At 50.1% G+C, this 14,756-nt stretch overlaps 6 protein-coding genes across 6 annotated transcripts; 4 read left to right on the forward strand and 2 right to left on the reverse strand.

Annotated features, from left to right (window-relative positions):
* Positions 1 to 403: 403 nt before the first annotated feature.
* Positions 404 to 1,552, forward strand: MRS44_004176 (uncharacterized protein; the record flags this gene model as incomplete). Its single annotated transcript, XM_065622088.1, has 1 exon — positions 404 to 1,552. The coding sequence occupies one exon, from the start codon at positions 404 to 406 to the stop codon at positions 1,550 to 1,552; it is 1,149 nt and encodes a 382-aa protein (XP_065478160.1).
* A 329-nt stretch (positions 1,553 to 1,881) lies between these two features.
* On the forward strand, positions 1,882 to 3,762 carry MRS44_004177 (uncharacterized protein; the record flags this gene model as incomplete). Its single annotated transcript, XM_046277682.2, has 1 exon — positions 1,882 to 3,762. One exon carries the CDS (start codon positions 1,882 to 1,884, stop codon positions 3,760 to 3,762), a length of 1,881 nt encoding a protein of 626 aa, XP_046125640.2.
* A 203-nt stretch (positions 3,763 to 3,965) lies between these two features.
* MRS44_004178 (uncharacterized protein) lies at positions 3,966 to 6,176 on the reverse strand (the record flags this gene model as incomplete). The annotated part of the gene is made up of 5 exons (XM_046274251.2): positions 3,966 to 4,564; positions 4,617 to 4,755; positions 4,801 to 5,602; positions 5,652 to 5,974; positions 6,024 to 6,176. 5 exons carry the CDS (start codon positions 6,174 to 6,176, stop codon positions 3,966 to 3,968), a joined length of 2,016 nt encoding a protein of 671 aa, XP_046125641.2.
* Positions 6,177 to 8,381: 2,205 nt separating this feature from the next.
* On the forward strand, positions 8,382 to 8,918 carry MRS44_004179 (uncharacterized protein; the record flags this gene model as incomplete). Its single annotated transcript, XM_046281667.2, has 1 exon — positions 8,382 to 8,918. The coding sequence occupies one exon, from the start codon at positions 8,382 to 8,384 to the stop codon at positions 8,916 to 8,918; it is 537 nt and encodes a 178-aa protein (XP_046125642.2).
* Positions 8,919 to 10,961: 2,043 nt separating this feature from the next.
* On the reverse strand, positions 10,962 to 11,432 carry MRS44_004180 (uncharacterized protein; the record flags this gene model as incomplete). The annotated part of the gene is made up of 1 exon (XM_065622089.1): positions 10,962 to 11,432. One exon carries the CDS (start codon positions 11,430 to 11,432, stop codon positions 10,962 to 10,964), a length of 471 nt encoding a protein of 156 aa, XP_065478161.1.
* Positions 11,433 to 12,400: 968 nt separating this feature from the next.
* MRS44_004181 (uncharacterized protein) lies at positions 12,401 to 13,300 on the forward strand (the record flags this gene model as incomplete). Its single annotated transcript, XM_046282738.1, has 1 exon — positions 12,401 to 13,300. The coding sequence occupies one exon, from the start codon at positions 12,401 to 12,403 to the stop codon at positions 13,298 to 13,300; it is 900 nt and encodes a 299-aa protein (XP_046125643.1).
* Positions 13,301 to 14,756: the final 1,456 nt, after the last annotated feature.

Here is a 14,756-nt window from a genome sequence, read left to right on the forward strand (position 1 = left end):
TTTGAATCGGCTTATTGCTACTTAAATCTTTGGTCAAAAAACCTTGCAATTGCGTCAACGAAAGAGTTATCCTGTCCGTGTTAACCTTACGTCCGTATCTAACATGGCTTCCAAAGACTAAAAAGCTTATCTTGGAATACAAGACTGCCTAAAGTCAAGATGTAAAACACAATTTAACTTGAACGTAAAGATGCATAACGGCATTACCTACAGTAGCTGCTGGGGCAAGCTTGAGAGTGAGGCAAAATAGCTATATAAGAGCGACCAGTGCACTCAAGGGCCCCTTGACCTTTCTTCCCCTATTAGAAACCAGTCCAAACACACGCCAAAGTTTTGCTCAAACACGCCGCCACCTTCAAATCCAACGCGTCTTCTAAACACATTCTTCGACAGAATAGCAACGATGGCTCCCACTCAAGCATCCATCCACTCCTCGGAGAGCACGCACCTTCAGAGATGCTCGCTCAGGGTTCCAAATGAACTAATAGATATCATTTTCATGTATCTCGATGGACCCACGCAGATTTGCTTTGTGTTGACCTGTCGAACGCTTTACAGCAACTATTTTCGCAAAACCGATCCCTACTACCGGCGCAAAGGGGATTGGTACTGGAACAAGAGTCTGCTATGTCAGCTGGAGAAGGACAGCCCCGACCATTACTGTTGCATTCAATGCGCCAAGCTTCACAGATGGGATGTGCCTTCGAAGGAAGATGGGTCAGGCTGGAAGCAATGGAAAGGGTATCTGGGCCTTCATCCTACTCGGGACGGGGAAGATGATTCTTTCGAGTTCCCAGTGGGCGAGGATCATTGCCTCACGTACCATGCCGTGAGGGTCGTTATGAACCGCTATATTTATGGGCCTCGACATGGGATACCACTGGAAGCGCTCAAACTAGATACCCACAAGCTGTGTCAGGAGACTGGTACGTCGGTTGATATGGCCGTCCGTCCACGAATAATCGATAACGAATTATTCCTCTCCGTCCGCTACAAGATACTACACCCTCAAAACGACACCCAAAGCCTGGAAAGGTTCACCAACCAAGCTAGGTGGCGCGTGTGTCGACACCTACAGATTGGGAAGCATTGGACCAGAGGTAACTGTTGGTACGAGCGCCAAATTCTTTTCCTGCCACGTCGTGTCCCGGAGCTTGAGAGAGTATGCTGGCCTCGACAGGACTGTGCAAGCGAGTTTGGAAACGTCAGGTCCTGTCAAGTCTGCATGACAGATTATCAAGTCAAGATCAGCCGGCAATACGACGGACAAGAGAAGAAGGGTTGGTCTATCGAGATCGTCGTGTGGCACCAACTCGGGAATGGCCGCGATCCTTACGATGAAGCGCGTTGGTTTAATTTGGCGCACGAGGGTTACTATGGTCCAACTCGAGACGGCATGCCTGGAATTACGCGACCAGGGATTGTACGACATAGGTGGAGCAAAGGTGACAGAACTTTGCTTGATGTCGAAGGAGAGTTTGTGGAAGGCTTGGAATGTCTTCCAGAGGAACTTGGAATGGATCAAGAGGGAAACGTAGTCTTGGAAGACTGAGGACTTGGTGGTGTGGGAGTTGACCTTGTTGTGCACGACGTAGCCGCCCTGATTGTTAGAACTCCTATAGAATGTAAGCATAGTCCTATCCATATTTGATTCTGGGCTTGAGCTTCATCTAAGTTGGTGTTCAGCTCTGACTGGGGAACCTAGAACCCAGGCTGGGACACACTACACCCCTGCAAGGTCACAGATCTGGGACGACATCCAATAGCGCTCATGCTTGGCCTGCATCTTCTTAAGCACGTGGTGAGGGGTTCGTACGAAGAGAAATACTTGCCTGAAACAAACCTGCGAGTTATTTTCCACGACAACTCCAAGCCTGCAACATGTCGGCCAACGGGTTTCGCTACGTTCCGCTTGGCTCCCAACCTGGCGGGTTTCGTCTTCTCACACTATTACCGGGCAGCCCAGATACGCTACTGCATTGTCAATTGTCCAACTCTAACCTCACCACCAGCCCCGTCTACGACGCGCTATCCTATGTCTGGGGTACGCCCTCGAGTCCCAATGACTCGACCAATGTCCTAGTTCTCGATGGACATCATTTACCGGCTACGGCGAACCTCGTTTCAGCTTTACGACATTTGCGGCCGCCCGCTGGAGCGCACCCAATCACCCTCTGGGTAGATGCCGTGTGCATCAATCAGGAAGATCTGAATGAGCGAAGCCAGCAAGTTTCAATGATGCGGGATATATATGCATCAGCGGACAGAGTTGTGATATGGATTGGAGAGGAAGGCGATGGCAGCGATGCCGTGTTTGATGCGCTGCCAGTGATTGTTGGGCCAGACGGGCAACAGGGCACTTGCGGCCAGAGCACTAAAAGATTGAGCCTGATGCGTGAATGCAGCAGCTTCTTCATTAGCGTCGTGAATCGTCGCCCATGGTTCTCACGCACTTGGATTCTTCAAGAGCTAGCTATGGCTAAGCAAGACCCCTTGGTGGTTTGTGGATGGAAATCTGCGCCATGGTCGCTCTTCATCAAAGGATGGGTCGCTATTGCAAGAGAAGCATTCTCGGAAATGGGCATAGTCCGTGAAAAAGGGCCAAAGCGAGAAGGGGATACCAATCATAGCCCCAGCACTAGTGGCGACTTTCAGATGGTTGCATTAATGAAGCTCGACGTCTTGAATGAACTCAGGGAGGAGGTCATGCGGGCACAGGGCGGGGAGAGTTTGAGGAAACTATTGATGATTTCGAGGTCCTCAGAAGCCACCGACCCAAGGGATAGGATCTATGGGCTTCTTGGAATGCTCAAAGCGGACGGGCTCGGCACGAATATCCCCGTTGACTACCACAAACCTACCGCGGCGGTTTATTCAGATGCTATGGCACATATCTTCTCTCAAGGAGAAGGCCCATACTTCCTGTCAGGAGTATGGCTTCCAGGGATTTCTACTGCCGCTCCTCGTATCGATTCTCTTCCGTCAACGGTCGAACAGCCAAACCTTCCATCTTGGGTTCCCGATTTCTCGCGCCAGATGGCCGGCAAGGCAACGCAGACAAGCGGTATTCATTTCCACCCACCCGCGGGAATCGGCGCATCTGGGGCTGGGGCGGACTGCAACAACGGAAAGAGGCTGGATGACGAAAGAACGCTGCAAGTAGAGGGCCTCTTTATCGATACAATCGACCAGGTCATATCACTGGGCACATCTCTCGATTCATGCATCGAGAAACTGCATGCTCTGGAGGCTGTGGTATCTGAAGCCAGGCAACGACCTTGTCAGCTCAACCCCACAATTGCACCATTTATAGAGCAGTTTAAGACAAAGGAGCCGTTATGGAGGATCCTGATCTCGAACAAGCGCCTGATGTCTGGGTACGACGCCGCCCCTTCGTCTTACGAAGATATGTATCTGAGTCTCCTTAACCGGCATGCCACGAAGGCCGACCCAAACAACAACAACCAGCAAAACGAGTACGAGCAGTGTTTGAAGCAAGGTGTTGGTAAACGATCTCTCTTCGTCTCCAAGAGCGGGTTTGTAGGCACTTGTGTGGCGGAAAGTTGTGTGGGAGACACTGTTGCCATTGTTTTTGGATCACCGGTGCCTTTCATCTTGCGCCTTGTACCCGGGTCAGAGACGGGAAGAAAAACTTATTCGCTCGTTGGCGGTTCATATGTCGGCGGTATTATGGCAGGTGAGATGGTTGATGAACTTTACTGCGAGGATTTGATGGATTCCACAACGTTTTTCATTCAGTAGAGTTAAGGTACTGATGTTAGGCGGTTCGTTTTTACCTTGAAATATTATCCCTACTCTTCTAAGTGCAGCTAAAGCGGGAGAACTCACGCTTAGGTGCGTAAGTGCAATGCGAGTCGACATAACAACATTCTCTCATCATCTCAAGATAGTGTGGCATTAACTATTACTTCAGATCTCCCAGTCACCAAGCTAGTTTAAAATCTCTACATGAGTAAAGCAGCCATCAAGAACACAGACATAGACACCCCAACAAAGCTTCCCGCGACCGTAGACCCCGCAGAATCATCATCCTTGCCACTGGTGCTGTTGGACGATCCCGCAGACCATTCCGTCTTGTTCCACTCCTCATACGTCAAACTGGAATTCAACCGCGGCCTCAAGTCAAAATCAGCAGCTGTGGCCTCCCTGGAACTCGTCGTGCCATTCCAGCAATGTCTATCAAAACACTCCCGACACTGCGACGGCAGCTTAATGTTTGTGCGCTGAAGAGCTCCTTTGATGGCAGCACACGCGAGACAAGCCGGCCAATCAGGGTCAACCGTGCCGTTTCCATACGTGGCGATCTGGAACGCGTTGTCAAAGGCAATGTCGAGTTGCTCGTCTGTGAATTGATCCAGGGTGTACGAGTAGTTGGTGTAGCCAGTCCATGGAGCATTGGGGAGGTAGAGAAGGAGGGGAGTGTCCTTCGTGGTGTTGCAACCGAAGAAGGTTGGCTGTTTTGTGAGGTTCTGAGCAACCATGGTGTTGACGTCTGGAATGTTGGGGAACGGTATGTTTCCCTCCTTTGCAGAAAGGGCAGTGTCTAAGGGCCAGTCAACAGATAGTCCCTACAACAAGGCAGGGTATCAACATACTGATCAGATTGGTTCCGTTGACCCAATCGTTCACAATGGAGTCAGATGAGGCTTCATAAACGATGATCAAATCAAGCTTGCGATCGGGGATGATCAGAGGCCGAAGAGGATTGGTCTCGCCCGTAAGGCTGCCGTCCACCTGGTCTTGTCAGCAGTAAGTCATTAATATCGGCATTTGACTCACAAGAAGCAACTCCGAGACACCCTTCATATCATTGTTGTAGTCCTCAAACGGATTGGGGAAAGTAGACCACAACGACTCGTTGAATGTGAGATCAAAGTACTCAGCAGTCTCATTCACCAGCTGAACAAGGGGATTGTCGTACTGATCCTCAGGAATAGGAATATCATTGATATCCTTATTCACAGTCTGCCTCTCCTGCAAATATCTCTTTGCAAAGACCGGAATGTCGTAAAACGTATCAATAAACCAAGCAGTAAACGCATTGGCCGTCGTCCCCTGCATGAAGGTAAGCTTATCGAATCCCTGAACGCACTCACTCGAGTTTTGAGCTTTGCCCTTAGACATGGCTGTTCCAAGCCACTCTGTGGGAATGAAGGCTTGCACTCTGCCTCCGAGCAAGCTTCCAAACTCGAATGGTGTGACTTCGTAAGCGGTGAGGTTGAAGCCGTTTGTCTTGTTGAAGCCGGGGTACATGAGTTTGCCGATCTCGGGGGACTTGCCGGGGATGACTTCTGCGAGGGCCAAGATTGGCATAGGTGCATCTCCGAGGTTGAAAGCAGTGCCGTTGGCGGCAATATCGGAGTAATTGCTGAAAAGCTGGCCCTCTGGCAGCCAGGTGCCCCAGAACTGTCCAAAGGTGTCGCCAACGGACACAGGAAATCCGGTCTCGGCCTTGGCTCCAGTGTTTTCGAAGATTTCTTTGAGAAAGGCCTCCTGGTCTCCATCTGGCCCAGAGGCATAAGCCGCTGAGAAGTTGGTGGCTTTTCGTAGTGCATCTGTTGTGCTGAAGTTATTCGCCGCACTATCACATTCAATCAGCATTCGGCGTCTGGAAAGGTTGGGGGTCCTACAGCAAAGAAACGGTCACAGTTCCGCCTCCACTGAGACCAGTGATGTAAGAAAGCAGCTGTGTCAAGCCTCCAGTGCGGGCGGCGACAGCGGCATCAGATCGAGCATCGTACGCTTGCCAGATGCCCAGACCTCCAAGACCAGATTGTGTGCCGCCGCCAGAGACCGAAAGACCAACAACGGGAACATTAGTTGGCTTGAGCTTCTTGATGAAACTTGACACATCAAAGTCGGAAATGTTGGCTAGCTTCAGGTAGTCCTCGAGATTGGGGATCATCTGCTTTCCTCGCTGTTGTCTCCAGGCGCTCTCTTCCTTCGAAAGACCCTAAGATCAGTCAGCTTAGGCACTCCGAATTGGACCGTACATGGCATACATTTGAGGGATCGCGGATTCTCAAGTTCGATGGACAATTTGTGTAAACGGGCGCATAGGGATCGGCATCAGCGCCACCCTGTTGTGCTTGTGCCGTAAAGCCATTGCTGAGAAGGGCTGAAAGCAGCAAATGCGTATGGACTGTCCAATGCATTGTGTCGGTGTGATCGCGCCGTGAACGATCAGTCTACGATGAACAACAGCGAGGGAGAACGAACAGAGATCCTCTTTGATTTTGACAGGGAAACGGCTGCTTATTATCCCTGTTCACGGAACACATGCCGATCAACCGATCTCCCTTGACGGGACTTGTCGTTGTGGAAACTTTCACCTCGGAAATCGCCAAATCTGGAGCTACATGCCAGCCATTGACGTTGACGATCCCAGCCACCACTCCTGATTGGTTTTTAGGACCAAAATATCCGTAGCCAAGTATCTGAAATAGTCCAGAGGAGAGAACAATTTCGGTAAAGAATGGGGGAAGATGGCTATGCCTCTAATGTGGCCCTTGACGGGCGCCCTGGAAGGAATGCGCCGAAAAATTGCTTCTTGACGCCCCATAGGTCTTAGCAGAGGCGACGCCTATGTCGCGAGATCTGACTCTTTTGTGCGAATGAAGCGCCCCTGATGGATGATGCAAAAGCGTTGCGAAAAGCCGTCGCCCCAGTCCCCGAAGAGGCTCTCAAAGCCCGTTGTGGTGCGATGGGGCTGGGGGCAAGTTGTCCTCTGGGAGTCTCTACCGATGTGGCTGAGCCCAGACATCGACAGGCTCATCGAGGTCATTTCACCCTCTGAACTTGGGGTGGGTAGGGTTCGCAGATGCCTCCACCGTAGTACCTGATGACAGAATCCCACCTGGTCATGGTTGGACAATGGGGCTTTCATCACATCCACTATATAATTGTTGTTATGTTTCAAGACTATCCCCGGAGTAGGATATTATTGCCCTCGTCTCTGGTTGTACATTTCTTTTTTTGGTAGGTACGGCGCCCCTCTTGTCGACCACAAACTGACACTGCTTCCGCAACGGCGGCTACAACCCATACCAGATGACATACTTCCATGAAAAAGCTCAACACGTTTGAGCTAATTGAGAGCAAGGAATTGTACCTCCCCACGTAAAACAGAATCTCTTGCTGCTCGGCCTGTGATGGCTTTGGAATCTGAGGATAGTCCTTGACGTTCTTAAAAATATCCTCGCTCTGGGAACCCCAGACCTGGACGGACAACAACTACTTGTCCAAGGAAGCCGCCACGTCCCTGAGGATTGATGGCGATTTTATGGATGAAGCAGCTTGGTTCTTCTGATTCAGAAATACTGGATGATTACCCCCAAACACCCCATCGAATCATTTCTCTTATCGTGGCTGCGCTGCCCCAGCTCGGTCCTACCAAGCGACCCATTGCAGTCAGCTAAGTTCAACAATTATCACATTTGTCACCCCTCAGTCGACACTCAGAGTGAAAGCGGTTCTGTCAGAGCTTTCGCTTCAGGGGTCGCCTGGAGAGTATGGTGATATGAGCTGCTTGGAAAGTCAGCGGCTGTCGAGACTATCCCTCTCCTTGACGTTCTTGTAAGTATTGCCATGAAATCACATTCGACAGTTATACACTCCAACAGTACCGAGGAGGGAGGACGTATGCCGGATAATGAAACAAATAGGGGGAATGTCATGTGGCGTACGGAGTTCGGCACGCGGGTGAAAGAAAACAGGGCCGGTCCTCACATACAATTTTTACGCGGTGAGTAGCCTTGTAATATTCCACCCCGCGTGAACGGATATCGTGGCTTGCATTGGTCGTCGAGAATGGCCATAGTGCGAGAGACTATTTGACGTTCCCGAGCCCTCAAGCGTCGAAAGCGCGCCAAGCCCCTGGACTAGTTTGGATCTCGATCTCCTGACTGCTGACGGTCGCTCGCCTCACCACTAAAGCACTACCAGCTGTTGCTGATGCCTTGGTTTCGTCTTGATCTCATTTTATTATACTCATAGCAGGACAAGCCACCGACCAGCTATGATTGGCTTAGATCCCCATGTGCGGCCTCTTGTTTGAATGTTCGCGCCCTCAAGGAGGTCTTCATCTCCAGATGTGATCCCCAACTAATCTCTCGAAGAGAAGGGGAACATCATCTTGGATTGTGATTATTAGGGAGATTTGTTGACGCTAAATCGGTAAATCATAACAAACTCTACGTAAATACGGATGCGCCCGCATTCGCTCACCGTCTTGGTTGTTCTTTGTGCATCCTCCGTTATTGCGAATGCATCTCCAATAGTCACTCTTTTTCCTTGCCTCACTCCCAGTCACTCGCTACCAGACCATCTATTAAATTCTCCATTTCACTCGAACAGACACAATGGTCCACTTCAAGCCCCTTTTCGTGGCCCTGGCCGCCGTCTCGACCGTGGTCGCCAGACCTCCTTGCAGACCCGACACCACGGCGCCTACCCTGAGCACTACGACAACCACAACCGAAGGCACCACCAGCACTGAAGCCTCTGCTACTGAAACTTCTACTACTGCCGTTTCTACCACAACCGTCAACGATGAAACTTCTACCACCGCTGCCCCTACCACCACAACCACGGAGGCTGATGTTTCCACCACATCTACCGCTCCAGAGACAACCACCTCGGCCCCTGCTCCAGTCTGTGGCATCACCGGCTACTTCGTCCCCGGCCATGATCTGACCTACCTTTACTCTCCTGGATACAAGCTTAGCGCCAAGGAGTGTCTCGAGGGGTGCGCTGCTTACAGCGGCTGCGAGGTCATTGCCTTCTACTACACCGGCAGCAACTTCGGCCGTTGTGAATACTTCAAGGGGCCTCTCATTACTGATGGCCAATACACACAGTACAAGTGGTACGACGTCGGCTGCCTGGCTAACATGTAAGGCAAGTCGTTGGCAGAGTTACATGCTGTTTCCGTCACGGAGGTTACGGCATGCTGTCCTGATCGCTATATCGGGCTGAAGGGCGCCCAAACATTTGTATTCGACCACGGCAACATATTTATTAACATAGAATCTTAAGAGCTACGACACTTATACGTGGCCATTTAATTCATAAATACATTCCCAGCACTTCAAGGTGATGGTACTGCAGGCAGGCATGGCGATCTCGTCGGAACTGACCCTCCTCAAAACGGTGTTGCACCTTGTCATGCCAGCCTTCCTCACCATTAATGATGTCTGGAAAGACATGGTACCCCATGAGAATAAAGTAAATTGTACAGCCAAAGGCAAAAAGATCCATCTTGAAGTCCGCCATAGAAGCCAGCCAAGCAAACCTATTAATAGTCTCCAAACCACGCGGGCAATGGAGCGATCCAGGGCTTTCGAAATTCTTAGATGATTTGAATATCTACTAGTGGTTATGCTAGGGAACGTTTTGTTATTGGAGGATGATTCCATACGACCTACAGGAAGCCCCCACCGACGCGCGAACCTCCAGGCACTTAATATATTGCGGCCTGAGCTTTCGCCGAGTATCCCACGTTATCTTAAACAGTAGTATTGTAGCTGTACCCCAGTGCTATCGGTCACTTACAAGGGAAGTCCTCAAGCTCTCCCTTAAACTCCTACCTAAACTCATATTATGCAAGAATGACGTGGATAATAGGTCTAGGGTGACATGCCTGGCCACCTGGACTGCGCCTTCGCCGCCCTAGTATACATCTCAAATATACCCTTTTACCATTAAATATCCGCCATCGACCTACTTAAAGGATTTAATGAAATCCATAAATCTCACGTCATGCTAATATAATATTAAAAGTAGAGTCATTCAAGAGTAAACTCTAATCATCCTCAAACCACAACACGCCCGACTGGATTGAAAGCCAAGCCCAGGATGGCAGGGATATTTTCATTCCCGCTGGGGCCTAAGCTACGCTATCTCTATATATATCCCATCTCCAAAGGGTCTATCTAAATAAATCCTTTATCTAATAGCCTGCCTCGTACTCCGAAAGCTTACAATTCGCCATATAGGTGAACGTCTCGCCAGCGGAGGCGAAGGCGCCGGGCTTGTCATCCAGACACAAGATATGACGACGAGAATACCTGCTTGCCACGTCCAGCCAGGGAACCAAGGGCTCTTTGGTGTTGGGACATTAGCACTGAATCAGTCTACTCGAGATAATGGAGCTATCGAAACAGGGTGCCGGAAATACACATTCCTGTCATCCAAGAACTCACGAATATCGCTATCCCGAAATTCGTCTATTTTTAACTCCACTCAAAGTCAATAGATGTGAATCAGGCCATAGCTAATGCGTTAGGCTGATTTGGTCCAAAGAGAGCACCTCGGAAGGCCACGTTAGAGCCCCAGTTCGACGACATCACCATGGGTGGTACCAAAGCCAACACCCTAAATAAAGCAGATAGAGCAGGAGGTATACACTGAGCAATTGGCATGTCAAAATACATATTTATTCTTAGATCAATGCGAAGTGTCAAAAATCTAAATTTAGTCTTCAGCTGCGTACGATCAAAAGAATGTAGGTATTGATCGAAGTGAAAGCCCCGTACCCAGGGGGCTAACTAATGATAGGCTGCCCCATTATACTCCTGTCCCCGAAAAGAAACGGGTTGAGCCTGGCTAGGTGTCACACCGCGGGAAAGGAAGCGTGCTACTAATTTTGGGGAAATTGACTCAGGAAGTGTGTCATTGGACGGGTGCTAATCATGGCTATGAGATACCAGAAGTGGATACGCGGGAATGTCTGACGACGCACTCCTATGGATACAGCTTTATAAGTATGAGCAGGCCTCCCTGCAGATCAATCGTACTGATTCAACCAATGTTCCTTCCTATGATCCCACAATGCAGCGATTTTTTATGCTATCTAGTCTACTCGGCCTTGGTAAGCAAGTCTCCTGGTCCACACCTAAGGTCGAATCTGATACATCTTTCTAGGTCGAGTGATGGCCTGTTCACCTGGCTGGTACGGCACCGCACCATTTTGCGACGGAGAATGCCCTCCCGGAACCCGCCAGACGAGAACCGATGAATGTGGTGGTGGCCATTGCTGCTGGAGCGGACACAAAGTCTACTGCGAATGCATTGGCGGCGATACTTGCGCGGCTTTCTGGAGCGGGACTGCGCCGTTTTGCGATCCGGAGGCGTGCCCGGCAGGATGGCACGAGGCGGGGAGAAGTGACTGGGGCGACGGTGGCTACTGCGTCACAGGAAAGAAGATTCTCTGTGATTGCAACGGTGGAGGCGCTGGACCATGCTCTCCAAAGCCAGCAGATGTTCACTGCGCGGGCATCTTCTTGATTTGCGATAATGGCTGCTCGACCTTCGTCTGTGGAGGGTGCTTCGGGGTCGGTTAGCACCAAGGCTACGACAACTGATGTTGATTCAGCTGCAGATGTTTCAAGGTTTCCGTAAAACTGAGTCATGTTTAGTATTTAGTGAAGGTTTCGTTGAGAATAACACATCGCGAACATAATCCAACCAGTTTGAAGGAAGTCACTGTGAACCAAGAGGCATCTCGAAAATACAATCTGTGAGATGGCTCCTTATGATAGCACAACAGCGGAATTTGGTACGTGTGGCAGTATCCTGTTCCGTGGTTCGGTCAGGTTAGAAGCCTGAAATAGAATCTCTGCAACAGAGACGGATTGAGCCACTAGTCCACTTGAAAGCTCTCTCGTAGTGTATACGTACTCAGTGGCGACTTACAGCTTGACTACAAATTAAGAGTCGTGATCTTGAACTATTTATGGAACATTCTACTAATATTAGACCTACATTCGTAGATGTATAGAAATCTTCCCCTAGTCTAGGCCAGAACACCCGGGCTTGTGCTATAAGTAGCAACTTTGTTTGAATACGAGTTGAAGACCCCGAACTAGGACGAGAACTATTCATAGAAAACTTTTCTGAAACTTAGAGAGACTAGCAGCACCTGTGTCTGTTTCTGAATCTCATTGGCAGATATCCTCGGCCCCTTTCCAGAAGACAGGCGTCCCTCGAACACAGCAGCGCGCCCGCTCGCTATCCTGCGAGTGCATGGAGTCCTATAATAATAGAGGTGTCTATTTATAGCAGCCTTCTTCGAGGTCTAAATATAGGCAGCCATGGTGGAGTTGTGCTGGCGATATCACGGCCTGGCGCTCCAGCATAAATAGAATGAAAAGATGCACAGGCGAGGAATCTTATCCTTCGCTTGGTTTCTCTGTTCTATATCGCCTAGGTTGGCATCCATCAATCAGTTGCTCTGAGCAGATTCCTTTATCATCTCCACTGAGAAAGGTGACGCAGAGCCAATCCAAGCGAGTCGTCATGCCAGGTACTGACAACTGGCCAAACCACCAGTCCCTCAAATTCATTGCAACCTCCACGATTAGAAACTGAGACTGCCACAATGATCTCAGCTTTCCTATCTGCTGTCACTTGGGCTTTTGCCCTCATGGTTGTAACAGGCCCTCCCTCACAGGCCACCCCCATAGCATCAGACGACACTGGTGCAGACCATTCTATCACTGCTCGAGATGCTGCATCGTGGCAAGCTAGACACAGAATGTCTTCTTCCACCTTCCAGGACACATTCGGCAAAATGTGCCACGACAAGTACCGTCTCACCTACGTGAGCGGCTACACTGTCGGCGGTGATCCGCGTTTCGCAGCGATCTGGGACCAAAATTCTAGTTCGGATTGGGCTGCGAGGCATGGCATGACCGGTGCCGAATACCAGGGCCAGTTCGATGCTCTCGCTGGCAAGGGCTTCCGGCTCCGTCTTGTCAACGGATACACCGTTGCGGGAGACGCTCGTTATGCAGCCATCTGGGACAAGTCTGCGGGCGCCATGCCGGTCGCTAGACATGGCTTGAGCTCTTCTGAATACCAGAAGGTGTTTAATACCTTTTTTTCAAAGGGGTACCGGTTGAAGCATGTTAGCGGCTATGCGCAAGGCAATCAAGCGTTGTATGCGGCGTTGTGGGAGAAGTCGGCGACTAATACTACATGGGTTGCACATCATGGAATGACAACGTCTGCATATCAGAAGTTTTCGGATAAGTATGTGGGCCAGGGCTTCCGTCTTGTTCATGTCAGTGGTTATGTGGTCGATAATGTGGATTATTATGCCGCGATTTGGGATAAATCGCCAAGTGGCCCTTGGGTTGCGAGACATCGGATGTCCTCAGAAGACTACCAAAATGAGTTCAACAAATGGGTGGGTGAAGGATATCGGTTGATGCTGGTAAGTGGGTATACATTGGATTCAGACCACGATATGTATGCTGCTCTTTGGGTCAAAGAATAGTAAGAGTTTGGATGGTTTCAACGTACTCAAGGCGCAGTGTTTGCTCTTAAAAGGACAATTTGAAGCCGAAATTGTTTGCTATATCCAATTTGTAACGACCGATTTTTTTGCTTACTATGTTCTGCAGCATTGGGTCTTTGTAACATTCTGCGCCCATTTCAACGCAGTAATCTTTTTCACCCCCCAGCACCATCTCCTTGAAGCTAAATCTTAAGAAGGACTATAAAAGGTGGGGCAAGAAAGTGATGGCAAGTGGAACAAGCCTTTGAAAGCAAATGGGAGACTTGACAGCTTGAGCTCGGTTCAGTTCAGACTAATCTGCTAACATCAGTTGGGTTCATAGGGAAACATTAAACGGTGTGTAAAGAGTAGCAGGCGCCAGAGAAAAACGAATTGCCGTACTTGATGCGCTTTGAGACACGTACTTGACCTTGCGAGGTGTAGGTCGTGACGGAGTTACTGCGCCATGCCTGATGGAACGCTCAGGCCCTTTGTCCCCATCAGTTAACGGTGACCTGTATTTACGAGGGTTAGGATCAAAATACTGCGAGCACTGTTGAGTATTCTGATAGCTGATACGATGGAGTAACGCACCTTCACTGCACGGACTGCTGAAATGCCAACCGCATTTCCGACTCCACGTGGCTGATCATCGCCATGAACTGTTCGGCTCCTCAACCGCACGTGTCTGATGAAATGCATGATTACATCGGATCTCCAATCGGTTCCATCAATGCAAGATTGCCTATCAAGGGGCTTTAGACACTAACTATTTCTTGCAGATGGTGCCCCTGAGCGACTGACCCATAAGCCACATGGGGAACTGCCAAGAGCGGAAATATCGCCAACCTCACCCCAACAAGCGAGAGGGGGCGGAAATAGAGACCTTAGAGCCAGAATCAACTTTAAGAAATTCCAACTTGGGCAGTTTGGCACGGATGTGATGATTGATGCCCCTGGGTCCAAGCGAGCTGAAAATGGCTTCCGTTGAAAGCCGTCACTACCATGACAACCCCTGAACTTCCAAGACGAACCGCGTCGATTCAACCTTTTAACTATCACTCACATGGGAATAGTATCATGAACCACTGAAAAGCCTTCGAACTGCAATCTTGCTTTCAGACCTCACTGCGGACGACCACCCGCGCGGCCGCCCACTTCGCCAACCGCGCTAAGCCCAGCCATTCAGCTCTAGCTTGCCTGCCGATTTGCAACGGGAGAAAAGCCACGGCGGCCGCGTCGTATCGCTCGACACGTGTCGGACCCCCAAAGCATGTCACCCTCCTTGATCGGCACCGTTTGACCCTGAAGAAAGAATGACATTCTGCGATCCGTTCACTGATAGACAGATCTAGAGGACGGTCTTCTGGATGGCCCGAGCTGTCGGTGCTAGGACACCAGGCTAATCGTCCACCTCAGCACGTTATCAAAATCCGCTGCAGCCACCACGCGTTAG

The sequence above is a fragment of the Fusarium solani genome, assembly GCF_023522795.1.
Source record: "Fusarium solani strain SB1 chromosome Unknown bctg00000002, whole genome shotgun sequence".
Taxonomy (NCBI): domain Eukaryota; kingdom Fungi; phylum Ascomycota; class Sordariomycetes; order Hypocreales; family Nectriaceae; genus Fusarium; species Fusarium solani.